General features: G+C 41.6%; 1 protein-coding gene across 1 annotated transcript in view; it reads left to right on the forward strand.

Moving 5' to 3' along the window:
- Positions 1 to 17,084, forward strand: part of xpr1a (xenotropic and polytropic retrovirus receptor 1a) — a gene marked incomplete at its 3' end in the record, with an annotated part of 63,955 nt that extends 46,871 nt beyond the window's left edge. The window contains exons 4-14 of the mRNA XM_083910965.1: positions 3,925 to 4,145; positions 4,319 to 4,468; positions 4,564 to 4,647; positions 5,497 to 5,578; positions 5,799 to 5,986; positions 6,334 to 6,513; positions 8,711 to 8,879; positions 10,303 to 10,503; positions 16,337 to 16,503; positions 16,597 to 16,736; positions 16,856 to 17,084. Of these exons, the coding sequence (XP_083767091.1) occupies positions 3,925 to 4,145; positions 4,319 to 4,468; positions 4,564 to 4,647; positions 5,497 to 5,578; positions 5,799 to 5,986; positions 6,334 to 6,513; positions 8,711 to 8,879; positions 10,303 to 10,503; positions 16,337 to 16,503; positions 16,597 to 16,736; positions 16,856 to 17,084 (1,811 nt within the window). The remainder of the gene's footprint in view (positions 1 to 3,924; positions 4,146 to 4,318; positions 4,469 to 4,563; positions 4,648 to 5,496; positions 5,579 to 5,798; positions 5,987 to 6,333; positions 6,514 to 8,710; positions 8,880 to 10,302; positions 10,504 to 16,336; positions 16,504 to 16,596; positions 16,737 to 16,855) is intronic.

Consider the following 17,084-nt stretch of genomic DNA (forward strand, 5'->3'; position numbering starts at 1 on the left):
TCTGAACACTTTTTCATGTGGTGTATTACAATATATTGTATAAACCATGATATAAAGGCTGTTATAGGTATCAGCTGTCATAATTATAAGGTTGCACATTTGACTCATTCTGTCTCAGTGGAAATTGACATTGTGTCTAATTTTGGTCATTTGATTGAAGTAGCCAGTGGTTGTCGTGTTTAGGCGAGCAGGCGTGCCTGGATTTATTTCAGGGAGCAAGTGAGTGTGTGTGTGTGTGTGTGTGTGTGTGTGTGTGTGTGTGTGTGTGTGTGTGTGTGTGTGTCCTGTGTAACATGAGATGGAAGCCATAATATATTCTGGTATTCTGGTACCAGAAGTTTGCCTTCTGCTGGTCTCGAACTTCAGAGGGAAAGTGGGAGGTATCTGAAGATGAAGAGTGCTTCCTCTGGAGGCTGTTTGTGAAACTGCAGGTCAGCTGAGGGCCAAGGTTGACTGGCATGATTGTTCCAGCTCCTAACGATGGGACATATCTGGCAGATGGATGGCAACAGTACAAAATAAACAAGATATAAATCATTGCCGATTTTGTTAGCAGGAGGTTGATTTACTGAAGAAACTTTGCTTCTTGAGTTCTCTAACAACTGTGTATTCTGACATGCTGAAGCGTACTGTTCGCTGCTGTAGATGCCATGTCTCGTTATCTTGTCTTTTATTATCCTTATGCATTATCTGCTGCAGATAATGACAACATAGTTCCTCTGCATAGGATGAAACATTATGTGGATAACTATTTAGCACTATATCCAGCAGTATAAACATTAACCTGGTTATAAAACATGATATAATGTAGTTGTAAACATATATAAGGGAATTTTCAAGTGTTTATTATTGTGCAGTATTTGTCAGCAATCATAACTTCTCCTATAAAGACATATTTTATGTTATAACAACTATGTTTTACTGTATTGTCATTCATTATGGGTGCCCCCTGGAGAAATCAGTTTAGTTTTTGCCAAATAAATAAACAAATACACTATAGAGGGGTAGATGAGGGTCTGCTAAGGGTCAAAAATATTTTCTATATGAATTAAAACAGAACAAGGAATAGAACAAAACAAATACTGAGTTTTAATTTCTGATTCTGATTTCTCTCTCAGTGCTACGTGTGACATGTGTGAGTCTGTTGACAGCAAAGTCACATCACATCAGTGTTGTTGTGAGTCACTATCTCTCCAGCAAACCTGAGCTGTGAGGTCGGGCAAATGTTGTGTATGGAAAAACATCAGCGTCTCCTTCCTGCTTTCAGGCGTCTTGTTTATCCTCCACACACAGGAGGAAATTTGTGTCCAGCAGGCAGCTTTATCTGATCCCAGTTACTGTGTGTGCAAGTGTGTGTAGTGTAGTAGTTTGAAAACGCTGGATAGGTTGGGTGAGAGTGAAACAGCGTTGGATAGACGTGTGCTGACTTTACATAAGACACTTGCCTCCACATAGCTCTTTCCCTCCGTATCTCCTCTGAAAGGGGTCCTTGACCTCTCAAAACCATTCTACTGCATTGCACTTAAATCCAGTCTGTTAGACAACACTGTCATCTTGATGGGTTAAAAAGACATTTTTGCAGACTGTTGTTTTAATATCCTTTCATCCTGAAAGCTGGAGAACAACAGAGTCTTTAGACTTATCCTCTAAACCACCCATACCAGCTGAAATCTGAACTACCAACACCTGTCTGTTTAGGGTCCTTTAGCCCCACACTGAGCTGTCCAGCCATGTCCTCTGTTGTGAAGTGCCACTGCAATCCTCAGATTTAATCTAAAGATGCTTGTGGCAGCCAGTCAGGGTCTTGACTTTCCCACGCCTCCTGCTGTTGTCATGTGTTCATTCGAGCATTGCTGTGACGGACTGTATGAGTCGAGCAGAAGGATTACTGTGAATTTAGATGTCAAAGAAGCAATCCTGTGGGAAAGGTAGTGTGGCATCTGGAGAATGTGTGGGTGTGTGTGTTGAAGCAACAAAGCATGAAAGTCACCAGTCACCCATTTTAGGACAGAGGAGCAGCTATTGGAGCCTTGGCTCCCCGGACTGTCAGGCTGGTAAGCTGCAATCTTTAAACCAAATCAGATTTGTTGTGTTATCAGACTATCAGACTGTCACAAACACCACTGCAAGGAGAGGTTAGTGTTTTTGTTGCAAATCCAGGTCTGTTTATTTAACGGTTTCCACACCAGCTGGATGAACTTGTAAGTCACCGCAGGAGTAGACAAAACTTGCAAACAAGTTTCTTAAAACAAGTAAACACTTGTAACTCTATAACCTAAAATCCATATCTGAAAGTGTTTATTCAGGGGTTGTACCCAACTGATTCTCATATAAAGAACAATGTACAAACTCTCGAGATATGTGCTTATTGCAAGCAAAACACCTGATAGCTCTCGTCTAGAAAAGCATTTACAGGCCTAGTTTTAAGCCAGTGGTTTAAGGAAATGTCATCTTGCCTTACAATGGAAAATATAACATATGGTTAAGGGTAAACATGACGCAAAAAGGTTAGGGGACCATTTTTGTATTTTGTTGAGCTAAGTAGTGTGAGTGAAATACTGACTAATGAAGGAAACTCTGGGAAATTTACTTTGCTCTGTATTTATGTTTGATGTTGGCTCAAGATATCTGATTGGTTTGTGGCACTGTGTTTCATCTAGCATGTGAAATATTTCTGTTTTATCCTTTTGGATCAGACCATTGTTCAATGTAATTTGGTTTGTCATATGCTGTTGTGACTCTCTGAAGCCACAGTGCATCAGTCTGATGAGAGAGGATGTGCACAAAATCAGCTTGCCAGCCTGCACACTGTCACAGAGCTCCAAAAGTTGTTGATGAGTGGAAAATCAGGCCTGAAGTCTGGCAGTTACTAAACACACTCAGCTGACTCTTGATGGTCACAAACTGGTCGTATTGCCTGTATGAAAATTCACAAATCTGATTTCATTAGAAAATACTTCTTGTCTTAGTCTGTGTGATTAAGAGAGGCGTTGCTGCTGTGTCAGTTCCTCTATTTTTAGCAGATTATTCATAGGGATATAAGGAAGAGGAGAAGGGGTGAAGGAGAAAGAAAAAGGGGAAGGATGACACGACATGAGCTTCTCTTGATTGGTTCACACAAAGAAGAAGTAGTGGATTGAGGGCTAATCTGAAAAAGCAGGTAGAAATGCAAGAGAAGTTAATGAAATTCAAGTTACTGCCTAAGCCATGTGTGACTCCTTCCCCCTCTCTCTCCCTCCCTCCCTCTCTCTCTCCGGGTATATTAACCTATCTCTGACCCAGATAATGGTTCCTCCCTCTGCAGTATTTACATGTCAGTGCTCAGCCTAGAAGTCTCCATGTTTCTGCTTCCTGGAACAGACAGCAGGAGAGCAGAGGAGACAGGATGTATAAAAGGTCCTTTTTAGTTGTCCCCTTCTCTGTAATTGCTTGTTAGTGAGACCTGTCCCAAGACCCAAGATCAATGGTCTTAAGCTGAAGCAGTTAGCCGATGTCTCTGACCAGTAGTTCGACAGGCAAAATCCAAACTGAAGAGTCTTCTTTCTTCTCCCTCTCAGGCATATTGGTTAGATTACCAAAACACTTCTAACAGAGTGAAAAACGGTTTGCTTAACAGAATTAACTCTGCTTATTAAGACTGTTTAATATTAATTCATAACCCTTATTTTTTAATGTTCTACATACTTTAAAATTCCCTCCCAAGTACTAATATTGAATCAAATTGCCTTTAATTCATCAAAACCAACAATGCATGGAAGAGCATTACTCAACATGAAATCATCGGCTTAGACGCCATAGAAGAACCACTGACTAAGAGATGTGGGTTCAGTTGTTCTGAACAACTTCCAGGTGTGGACTTAGAAAAATACATGAATGTGGTGCAGTGTAAGCAAAGCATTAATAAGCTATGTTATTTTTCTGTAGAAAAGCTTGCTGAAGCCCAGAGACGCTCTGCTACGCTGCAGAATGAGCTGCAGTCTTCACTGGATGCCCAGCGCGAGAGCAACGCTCCGCCAGGCCTGCGGAGACGCAAGACGATGTTCCACCTGTCGCAGGAGGAGCGCTGCAAACACCACAACATCAAGGACCTGAAGCTAGCCTTCAGCGAGTTCTACCTCAGCCTCATCCTGCTCCAGAACTACCAGGTTTCATGTTACACACGCACACCTGCATTCAAGGTTGACTCAAGGCTGAAAAGGTCTTCAAAAAATATAAGTTTAGAATGAATGTCTGTTGTGACACTGTATGTTTGTTTTGAATAAATAAACAAAACCGTTTGTCTAGTATGTAACAGTTGTTTCCTCGATGCCGCACACAGAACCTGAACTTCACTGGTTTCCGTAAAATCCTGAAGAAACATGACAAGATCCTGGATACTCCTCGCGGGGCCGACTGGCGTGTGGCTCACGTGGAGGTGGCACCTTTCTACACCTGCAAGAAGATCACACAGCTCATCTCTGAGACAGAGGTGCCTGCTCGCATCTGCACAAACACACAAATATACACTGTGATGCAGAGATAAAAGCATTGTCGTCTCTTTCTTTGTTGTTTGTGTGTGTATAGACCATCGTCACCACAGAGCTGGAGGGAGGAGATCGTCAGAAGGCCATGAAGAGGTTAAGAGTTCCTCCACTGGGGGCAGCTCAGGTCAGTAGTACAGCTGGTTACATATCACTTTGTGATATGAGCCTAATGATATGAGCCGAATCTGTGCCTCTGAAACCTTTAGACTCATAACCTTTCAAGCAAACTAATGCCTTCTTGCAACCTGCATTTACAGAAGAGTGACAGCTCAATAATATCAGCCATTTTTCCTGTTCACTTTGTGTCAGAGGGCTGCAAACTGAAATAAAATAACTAATGTGCAAATATCCTATTTTCAGACTCACAAGGCACCTTCCCCTCTACAGTATAAAATTACCTCAATACAAATTTGGCGTCCGTGCCTGAGAATAACCCAACAAAATTAATATTTGCATTCATCTTATGGTAATGTTGGTTTTAAGGTGTTTTGCTGGCGGTTAATGATAAAGTTTAAAAACAAAAGGTGAGATGTTTGTAATGAGAGAAATGGACAGAAGACGGAAGAAGATGGAAAGAGAGAAACCACGAGAGCCTTTAGTATTGATTTTATAAGTGCCTCTCCATTGTTGAACAGGATATCTTTCAGAAGGAATCGAGGCTAGTTGCACTCAAGCCTCATTTGTTATATATGCTGTTATTAATGCATTAATTACTGTCGTGTCTGAAGTGAATTGTGCTATGTGACTAATGATCTTTCCATTTCCCCTGCAGGCGTTTGTATAATAAATATATTCGAGCAGATAAAAGAAGTCAGCTTTATATGGACAGGTTAAATTCAAAAGTTGAAGGAATCTACTGTATATCCAAACACAGTTTATGTGTGCTTGTTAATATGGATCATACAGTAGATAGATGTCTTATTAATTAATATTATGAACAGAAGTATTAATGTTTTTCTTTATTCCTCTTCAGCCTGCTTTGGCCTGGACGACCTTTCGTGTTGGTCTCTACTGCGGCTTCTTTATCATTCTCGCCATCGCCTTCGTTCTCACTGGTAAGTCACTTAAACACCCAGATTCATTCACATTTCATATCCTGCACAATTTGTAATGTGTCACTGTAAGATAACCGGCAGCATTAGATTGTTTAAGATGAATAGGGAGTATGATTGGCAGGTTTATATTGTTTTCTCTCAGATTTGTTATCAAGCAGACAGTCGAAGGTTGTATGTTTTACCTATTAAAAAAGCAGACGATTCACTGTGGTTTTATCAGGTGCTGTGTTCATCCGCTTCGAGAATGTGTGGCCACTTGTGCGGATCTATCGGGGCGGTTTCCTGTTGATTCAGTTCCTCTTCCTTTTGGGCATCAACACTTACGGATGGAGACAGGCCGGAGTCAACCATGTCCTCATCTTCGAGATCAACCCCCGAAACAACCTCTCGCACCAACACCTGTTTGAGGTCAGAATGGGGATACATGTATCACTGTCACTGAATGAGAGAAAATCCACTTTCTTTCTCTGTCATGAAGAAACACAACTTTGTTTTCAAATTGATCATGCAGTTTTAAAACAAGCAAAGCAAATTAATGTGGTTGTTGAGTCATCAGGGTAATCCACATTATCATTGATTTCATTCAGCATATACAGTACATATCTTATTTGCAGGGTGTTATTTATACTCTGAAATAACAAAACACAACATAATTTGCACAGAATTATTCAGATTGCCTTGTTAATTGTGATTATGTGTCAAAAGTGCTTTCTTGTAATGCCAGTCTTTCCTGTTTCTCCCCCTGTGTGCCGCAGATCGCTGGTTTCCTGGGTGTGTTGTGGTGTCTCAGCATCCTCTCCTGTCTCTACTCAGAGTACACCTACCTCCCCATGCAGATCAACCCGCTCATCCTTTATGGCTTCATGCTGCTCTTCCTCCTCAACCCCTTCAAGACCTGCTACTACAAATCACGTTTCTGGCTCCTAAAGCTGCTGGTCAGTTCACTCATTTGTTCATTTCTGTTACACCTCAGCCACGTTATTTTGAAATAGAATTACAATGATGGACATTGAATTTTGTAATCCATCCAAGCTGGATAAATGAGCCCAAGAGTCAGGGTTCATGAATGCACAAAGACTTTGCAACTTTGCTGTATGTCATCCCCTCCTATCTCTACCACAACTGTGAGCCAGAAGTAAGCAACATTTTAGAGGATGGCCACAACAAAAAGATCTGAATGCAGACAAGATGAGACAATGTGAGATACCTGATATAAAAACCTGAAAACCTGAGACTGAAGAGTGAATATGGTATGGTAACAGAAGAAGCCTGAATTGAAGCCCAGAGTGCCAAACTTTAATGTAATTTTTTTTTGTTATTTGTGTTAAATAAGGTCGGCATATTGAAATTAACCTGTATGTAACATAGGAAGATGAGATAAATCTGAACTGCTTGTTGAATCCCATGTTTTCTGATCCAGGTAGCCCACAAAAAAACTGACTGAGCTGTCGTATTTCAGAGTGTTGTGGGTTGGTAGGCAGATTTTTCATGATATCTCCTCAACTGCGTTGACCTTAATATACGGGATGACAGGTCGCAAGAAAACTATTTTAAAAAACGGCTTTGTGGGAGCTATTTGTCACGTGTTGCTTTTTGGGAGCTACACTATCTTGCTACCGTATTGCGTCGCTGACACAATTTGAATATGCCCTGTGTGTGCGTCTCTATCCCACACAATGAATGCATGTACAACTTAGATATCTATCTCAAGCCTCATGTTTACAAAACCCTCCTTTGCCACTGTTCTTTGTCTAAGCTGAGCTACAGGGCTGCAGGAGGGTGTATGTGTGTGTCTGTGTGTGCATTAGTGTGTGTGTGTGTGTAGCGAGACCGAGGGCAGAGAGTTGAGGGAGATAATAGAATGCAGCCTCGTCTCAGGGGAGGTGGAGGGTTGTGACTGTGCAATCATTACAGGCATAGATCTATCAGTATGCTGATGCCCTGAGCTCCTCTGTCCCTCGTCTTCCTCCTCCCTGCCTCTCCCTCCAGCAGCAGAAGCATACCCCCTCCTCATATTCTCGTACTTTCCTTCAATGCTCCCCACAGTCCTCAGCAACACTCCCTCAGCCCTCCTCCACTGATGTGGCTCCATAATCAGCCCCAGTGTTGATTGGTCCTCAGTAATCATAACAACCTACACAGAATTAGAGCTGTTTTTTTATGGTTGTCATACACGTTGCCTTGTGGAATAAGCAATACGTGTAAGATGTTTCAGGAGAAATTATAGTTTTATTGGAACAAACAATCTCTTGGGGTTTTTTGTAGCATTGCTAATTTCCTCTGACAATAAACATCAGGCAGAGAACAAAGATTTCATTACAGGACAAACTGCAGATCTAGCACCTGGATTACTAGTGTTTGCTCAAGAAATGAAAACCTAACCACATCACTGCAGAAGGTTTAGCCTTGAGACATCCACACAGGATGTAGGTGAGATGGCCACTCGATCAATTCAGACTTTGATTGACAGGTTAAGACAAATATGTAATAAGCTGATATGTGGAAAAAAGAAAAAGATCAATATTCTTTGACATTTTCAGTGGAGTGTGTGTGTGTTTGTGTGTGTGTGTTAGGTTTGTCTGAAAGTGTACATGGTGAGAGGCATACAGTCGCTCCTGAATGTCAAATGTGGCCTCGGGGGGTAAATGGAAAGAGTTGAGCAGCGTTGGATCATTTTACAAAGCGCAGTCAATAACCGAGCTCCTGCCAAAAGTCATATCCCAAATAACATGCCCGTAGAAGCCAAAGCATGCCACAATTTACTGCCAGCCACTTCACGTGTTTGTGTTGAACAGCAGAGCGAAGTGACACAAATTAACATGTACACGCACACAGACACAAAGCGTGACTCAATAGGTTGTCCTGCAGTGTGCTGATAAGGTAGTCAGGAGGCTCGATCCCTTCATTAGTTGCAGATCATGAATAGAGGTTGTTCCCTGCTTTGCACTTCTCTACTGATGAACTGTGACAAATGCACTCTAATTGATTGTTGACTAATTTAGTCCCACTGTTGAAAGCACTCACGCACAATCAGAATTAACTGAAGTAGCCACAGTAAATGAGGAATGCATATGTTTTTCTTATACGTTCTTAAACTTAACACATCACTGTGTCGTTCTTGTCTGTTTCCAGTTTCGCGTCTTCACAGCGCCGTTTCACCGGGTGGAGTTTGCAGACTTCTGGCTGGCTGATCAGCTCAACTCGCTGGTGGTTGTTCTGATGGACCTGGAGTATCTCATCTGCTATTATATCTTTGAGCTGCAGTGGAGCAACAGCAAGGGCCTGCTGCCCAAATATGAAAGTGAGACATGAATCCACGTTCAGAATAGCTTCATTTTAATATCTACCTCCTCTGTCTGTGAACATGTGAAACATAGCAGGGGAAGGTTAAACCCAGTAAGAGAAAAATTACCAGATGTGTACCTTTGATTTACGGGCACACTTGGTCATGAATTTTCTCATTTTTATAAAGATATAAATAGCCATGCAAGGACAATGGCATGTAACCACAATGATAAAAGCATGGAAAGTGGGAACACCAAAAACATAAAGTAAACGGCAACATTTAAACACAAAATAATCCTTGAATTGGCGGTACAGATGATGGTACTGTATATAGATATTTGAATATATGAACTAATTTATGTTTAAAGGTCCCATATTGTAAAAAGTGAGATTTCCATGTTTGTTTTTATAAAGAAGGTCGAGGTGTTATATAAATACCGTGAAAGTATCAAAACTCTCCATCCACAGAGAAATGCCTGTATTCAGAAACTGTTTTGTTAAACGAGCCGTCAGGACTTCTGTACGGTTGTGATGTCATAACTATACTATATACTGCATAGGTAGAAGGTGAAGCTACAGTGATGTTATGGTCATTTAGAGAGGTTGAGAGCACAGAAGCACAGGACCCTGAAACGCTGACCAATCAGAGCAGACTGGGCTTTCTCGGAAGGGTCTTAAAGAGACATGGGCCAAAACTGAGCAGTTCCTCTCTGGATATTCAAGTATTTTCAGACAGACGGTATGACAAAAGTAATGTGTTTTTTGAACATTAGAGCATGTAAACATGTTCTAGTAGAAATCCAAAGCTGAAAAAGAGCACAATATGGGACCTTTAATAATAGTTGCATCATAATATGCAGATAAAGACCAAACCTCTTGGTTTTTGTTGAGCTCTCCTGTCAGGAAATGTAATAAAGTAAGGTTTTAATTTCTTTCCATCCTCTCTTTCTGTCATATTTTAATATCATTCTTTTGTTTTAGTGACTTGGTTTTACCATTCATGCATTTGTCTTATTGCTTATTTTATCATTCTTTGATTATTGGCTATTTTATTGTCCTGTGTTGTATGATTATTCTGCTGTTTTTACGATGCTATTCTTTTATATATTTCTTTTTTATTGAATGTCATATTATTATTTATTTTCTGTAAAGCACTATGACTTGCTGCTTGTACGAATGGTGCTATATAAATGTGCCTCACTATCCACTCCACCAGCAGTGACACTTGGGCCTCTATGCAGCCAATTAACAAGGAGCTTATGGATCGGAAATGTTTGGCCCCACAGAGGTCGCCATGTGACTCTCATAATGATGAGCTTCTCTATGGGAAGGGGAAGGAGGAGAAGACATATGTTAGAGAAAAGACAAGAGAAAATGAGAACAAGAACAAGACATTTTTAACATACCGTCTAATCATGCACTGTTTCATTCTGTTCTAGACCCTGACGACCACGTATGCCACAGCTACTCGTACGGCCTGCGTGCCATCATCCAGTGTCTGCCCGCCTGGTTCCGCTTCATTCAATGCCTGAGGCGTTACCGTGACACTAAGAGGGCCTTCCCTCACCTGGTGAATGCTGGAAAATATTCAACCACCTTCTTTGTCGTCACCTTTGCCGCGCTCTATGCCACACACAGAGGTAGGACACAAATATAACGCAAATATCTTTTTTATGCGTCTTGTACCCGGGGTAGCAGGTTTGATCTGAGCTGAGGAAACATGGTGCTTTAAAAGTGCATCTTCAGTTATTCTAATGCTGTCAAATCCAGCTCAGAATCACAGAGGAGCCGAGAAGAGCAACAGTATGTCTGTGTTGCTGTTATATGAGCATGTCAACAACACACAGCATTTTAAGCCTTTGAATTGAGTCTTGTGTGCTGAGAAAGCAGAGGTGACCTTGAGTGCAAATGCTAGAAGTTGGCCTTGGATTCTTGGTGCCTTGAGCTTTAAAATGGAAATGAGGAAAGGTTTGTCAAACACAGCCACGGATAAACAAGGTTCTGCTCTCTCAATATGGCATTTAATATGTGGGCATGAGGCCAGAGAGCAAGAGGAGACAGGCCAGAGAAATGGAGAAGTAGAGAAATAGAAAAATACAGAAAAAGAAAGAGAAATACTTCAATTTGAGATCCAACAGAAGCAAGAAGAGAGAGTGGTTACCATTAAAAGTCAAGTCACTCTCCCTCTGATGGCTGCAATTATTCTGATTCAGAAGCCAAATAACAAAGGATTTCATGTTCAAAGACACAGCAGCCAGGCAATAAACCCTTCAGCATGCATCCTTTGTATTTCTGTTCTCAATCACAGATATTTATCTTCGCCGCTCGTTTGAAAGCTGTTTTTTTTCTCGCTGCTGCTCGTATATTTAAACTCTTCTCAGATGCACGTTTGCCAGCAAAATGCCAGCTATGAAACTTCATCTTCAACCTTTTAAACGTTAAATGTTATTTCCCAGCTTGACTTTATTCTTTTCCGATATCAATGTGCTTGCATCCTAAGCTGGCCGCCAGTGATCTGATATTGAATGAACCAGGAAGAGACAGACAGACAGACAGACCTCCTTTTTCTCTTCTACAGCTCAGTAGGAGAGACGTCCATTAAACCATATCCTCCTTCCTCCTCTGGTCTGAAGCCTGTAGACTAATGGCCTCTTCATGTGTTATTCTGTATGAAGCTATCTTTCATCCTGCACGATAATGGAGGCTGAGACCAATCGCTGGTTAAGTGAAGGAGCACATACACAGATGGATAGTGAATGGATGGTTGAGGAATTCGCCTGTGCAATTTGATGTATCCGCTCTAGGAATTGTTGTTCTGGTCAGTTTTAAAGCCTTTGAAGAAAAAATATGGGCACCAATGTCAAAATGTCTGAATCGAAATATGGAAATGATAAATAAACAGCCTGCGAAGCAATTAATGTACAAAGAACAGGTGTGTAAAAAACTGACTGCTCAATTATAGCAACAATTTTGTCAATATTGAGATCACAATTATTGAATACACTGAATTACTAAATTTAGAAACATCAAGCATTTATTGAATTTTGTTAATGGGAAAAAATGCGTTTTAAGTAAATGAAAAATACATGTAAATAAAAAACAATATATATTTATATATATACATATATATATATATATATGTATATATATACATGTATATATATATGTAAATATATATACCGTGTAGTCTGAGATACATACACAAATTTAAATAGATATTGTAAAAATGCCAAAATAAATTGGATCAAATATGCTGTAGGGCACTGCCACAGCATACTTAAAACTCTTTAATTAATATATATATATTATGGGTATGTCTAAAAGACAAAGTCTATGCTATGAGACCTGCAACAATTGCTGGATTGAGAGCAGCCATAGAACGTGAATGCACACAAATACCAAGGGAATTGTTTTGTGATGTTTGCTCAATTGCTTCGCGTTGTCAGCCGTGTCTGGACCAAAGCGGACGTCAGTTTGAGAACAGGCGACGACAAAACAATAAAGTGTATCTTTAAATTCTATTACATTTTGAAAATTAAACAGGCAAAAATTCACCACTGTAAAGAAAAGGATGCACAACACAATAATTGTTTTATATCAATTATCTTATTTTTGTAATCTTTGGAAGTCAAAGTGGTAACTGAAAATAAAATGTGGCTAATTGTCCAGCCCTGCTCTACTGTAGTGTAGTGTAGGCAGGACAGATGAGGCCCAGTCTTCCTGCAGTAACCAGCAGAACAGACAGCAGAGTGGTGTCCGCTAGGTCGAGCAGTAAAAGGTGGCTGGAGTGTCAGTCGCTATCTGGCAGAGCTCCCAGTATCTGTCTGTGGATGTGTCACCTTCATTGTTAACCTGATCACAGCTCTGATGGTTTCTGTGTGACCTCACCGCCTCGCCATCTCACTCATTCCTGGAACGGTACACGTTTAGCTCCGGGAAAGCGAAATACTTAAATTGTAAATGCAACAAATTAATCATGGGCTTCTCTGTAGAGGACTGAGAAGTATTCAGTGTCTAGTTTTTCCATTTTGAAATCTAAATAGGTTAAATGATGAGGTACAGTCTCATCCTTGATGCAGTTTTTAGAAAGAAACCTTTTTTAGGTGTGTTGTGGGGATGTGGGATTCGAGGGTTAAATGATTTTGGATGTGTTGCAGTGAACGAAGCAGATCTCTCCCCTCATTCAGTTCAATGCTGTGAAGAAAAACATAAAAACTCTAATCTCAGCAGATGCTCAGAGGGCTGTAGCCAGAGCTGATGGGGATTTCCTGGTTTAGGCAGAATTCCCAAACCCTGTAAGATACAGAGTGATGCCTGACAATAAAGCAGATCAATACAAGCTCAGCTTTATGTACATGGGCTTGAGAGTTATTGCTGTTTTAGATGCAGGGGAGTTACAGGTCTGATTCTAATTTAAACCCGTGGGATTAATCTCATTGACAGGCAAAGGAAGGAGAACAGGATGTTGCATGGTGGGCAAGAATAGCACACGCCTCTGATAGACAGAAAATTATAAAAACTTGAGATCATAAATGAGAATAAATGCAGAGGTGTTTCTCCTGTCAATACGCATCTCTTCGTCTGGGACATCAACATCAGACAAGCTAAAATAGCCATGACCAAAGAGGAACATTAGTCCTGCTGGTGTCTGTGAGAGGCTGACCGCTGTGATGAGGGGTGGAAATAAATCGAGTCTAGCTGCAGTAAAGGATCAGAAAATTTGGAGCTGATAGAGCACAGAGGGGGAGGTAAAAAAAAGATAGGTTTGACGGAGAGAGGAAAGAGGTAACAGAGAAATAGAGGTGAGAAAGATCGACATGAAAGGGAAGGTCAAAACACAAATGAGGAGAGAAGAGGAGAGGAGAGGAGAGGAGAGGAGAGGAGAGGAGAGGAGAGGAGAGGAGAGGAGAGGAGAGGAGAGGAGAGGAGAGGAGAGGAGAGGAGAGGAGAGGAGAGGAGAGGAGAGGAGAGTGTAATTACCAGCCTGGGGCTGAACACATGTCTGCTGGACTCTGCTGGAATAGAGATGAGCCCAGAGCTGACAGCTTTTAAAACTTCATTTTATGTTCTGACCCCTCGTTCATTATCAGGAAAGGAATTGCAGCACAGACACGCACACACACCCTCAGTCAAACACACACGTTAACGAATGAAGATAAAAGACTCAAGTCAAATTTTTTTCACTGCCTCCTTGAACTCTTATTCACTTCTGCTAAGGCCAAGCAGACTCCTGCTGCAGTGAATATATTTACATCGGGAGCCAGACACTACAGAGTTAACCACGTGATGAAGCCCTCCTCCATGTACGTGAACAATTGGCCTTATGCAACTATACTCTTTTAATTTTCTCTGTGAGGTTTGCTAATACAGGTGTTTTAATTGTCCAAGTTGGATTAACTGAACTTTCTTAACTCGACCAACTTGGTCATACATCCCTTGTTTCAGCCGGTTGAACGCCACCTGTTCATGAGGAGGTGCACGTTCCTGAGGTTGGATCATCAGTGTAATCTAAGTCCCTGAAATTACAATATGAGGCTTCTTGTTCTGTTCCATTTGTGAGGGTTTTTCATTCCTGATATCTCCAGACATTTCTAAGATGAGGCTCCCTGATTGGAGAGCTGGGATTAACATTTTTGTGTGCATGAGGTCTGATGTTTGAGTAGTTTCCAGGTTTTCCAGATTTCCAGATTTAATTACCTTATTGACATATTGGGTTACCATGGTAACAGATGAAAAATCATTCTTAACAGCTGGGACTAATTGTTCCTGTTGTGAACCTTTGAGTTGAGTGTGTGTGACAGGAGCCAGAGACCAACGTTAGCCCTTACTGAGCATCCAATCTATGTCCGTCTCAGCATGCTTAACCTTTTAACGGTCCAGTGGCGAACCAGCCTGGTGGAAAACACGTCACCCTTAACAGAAACTGAAGGGTTAAATACTTCAACACTTTACTATCTGAGGAAATCGCATCAGTGGATATTCTCCAGTGAAAAGAGTATATTGTCCAGGACTAAGTTTAATCTACAGCTGGGATCTCAGTGTGGCCGTAGGGACTACTTCCATCCCATCGCTCAGCTGAAGAAGCATGCGGCACAATAGACGCAGCAGTTAACAGAGCAGCGCAGCAGTAACTCTCCGTTAGAAATGTCCCCACTCTGCTCCCCGGCGTCTCTTTGGCTGGCAGCAGGAAGAAGCTGTGGCTATGACAAATGGGAGGGATCCCGGTCTCTGTGTGGTGGCTGCTGTCTCTGTCTGTGTGAGTCACTGTGTTAGGCCACCGGGTGCTGATTTATGTATCGACGCCCACTGAGTAACAACCGAATCACATCCACAGCGATCTGCATACACACACACACACACACACACACACACACACACACACACACACACACACACACACACACACACACACACACACACACACACACACACACACACTGTGATGCCTGATTTAACAGTCCAATGATGTCAAAAGCAGAAGTTACTTGAAGTTATCAACAGGTATTAATCAGTAACTTAACAGCTGAACAAATGTGAAATTTAAAATCTTATTATTTCCATGCGGAACAAAAGATAGTGCAGACAGGCATGAAGAGAAGGTACTCTTCTCTACATGCTTTCACAGCGCTGGGACACAAGAGCAAAACATACATGTACATTTGACACCTGTTAAATCTTAATTAACTCTGAATACAGCAGTCTCTGCTTTGTTGACAGTTGACCAAAGTTGGGACACGCACTTTATTGGGATAAGCACATGCACGCTCAAACACACAAGTACAAGATGCACAGTTTGATACAAAAGGCAGACGAATACACTGTTCGATGCCTAAAATGATGCTGACTCAGCACCCCCAAAGCTCTTAAACATTACATCACACGCACCACTTTATATCAGGCACTAAATCATATCTGTGCTTTGTGTTTAACCATTAGTTAACATACTCATCTAGTTGATTCATCAATTAATTCATACGTAATATCAACGCAGAATGCAGCTTACAATTACAACGTAACTGTTTATCGTATTAGAACTTAATGTAATATTCCAATCTTAATTCTCCATCTTTTGACGCTATTTGACAACACACCTTCTGTTAATGTATTTCTGTTGAACACTGTTAAGTTATGAGGTAGTACTAGCCGTAAAAATAACCTCTCCTCCATAAACAGGGAACAGCAGCAGTATTTGTAGAAAGAATGTATTTTGTTATTCAGCAAGTGAAAAAGCGGATGTAAGCAGAAATTATACTCTGAACTTAATAGTCGTCCACAGGCTGTAAATCATTGCGGGTGTATCTGTGACAGCAGGTCTCCCTCTAGTGGTCGCTTTAGTGCGGTAGTAGATTGTGTAAACCTTCATTTAAAATATAAAAAAGAGTTCCTTTCATGTCAGATCTTTGAGTAGATTTTGAAGAGACGACTTCTTTGAATTGTGTTATCTGCAATCAGTTGTGTTTGTGTTTATTCCAGAGCAAGGACACACAGACGCCGACATGTTCTTCTACCTGCTGATCGTGTTCTCCACTATCAGCTCCCTGTACACACTGATCTGGGACCTGCGAATGGACTGGGGTCTGTTTGACCGTGGAGCCGGAGAAAACACCTTCCTCAGAGAAGAAATTGTTTATCCACACAAGGTAGAGTGTGATGGGAATCTCATGTACACACACACACACACACACACACACACAGACACACAGTTTCCCTAATCCTGTCATGTCTGCGTCCAGGCCTACTACTACTGTGCCATTTTAGAAGATGTGATCCTGCGTTTCGCCTGGACGATCCAGATCTCTCTGACCACAACAACCAAGATCCACTCTGTGGGCGACATCGTAGCCACCGTGCTGGCTCCCCTCGAGGTCTTCAGGTCTGCCTCTCAACTTTTTGTTATACACACACATAAAATCATACATAGTGCTCTTCCACACTGATTTCTAGTACACTTTCACCCCCTTAGTTCATCATACTCACCCTCCCTCTCTGCAGGCGTTTTGTGTGGAACTTCTTCCGTCTGGAGAACGAGCACCTGAATAACTGCGGTGAGTTTCGTGCTGTGAGGGACATCTCCGTGGCTCCGCTCAACGCCGATGACCAGACGCTGCTGGAGCAGATGATGGACCAGGACGACGGCGTCCGGAACCGCTCAGGCAAGAAGGCCTGGAAGAGGTCCTACAGCCTGTCGCTCCGACGCCCCCTACTGTCCTCCTCACTGTAA

This window comes from Echiichthys vipera (genome assembly GCF_963691815.1).
Source record: "Echiichthys vipera genome assembly, chromosome: 3".
Lineage (NCBI taxonomy): Eukaryota > Metazoa > Chordata > Actinopteri > Perciformes > Trachinidae > Echiichthys > Echiichthys vipera.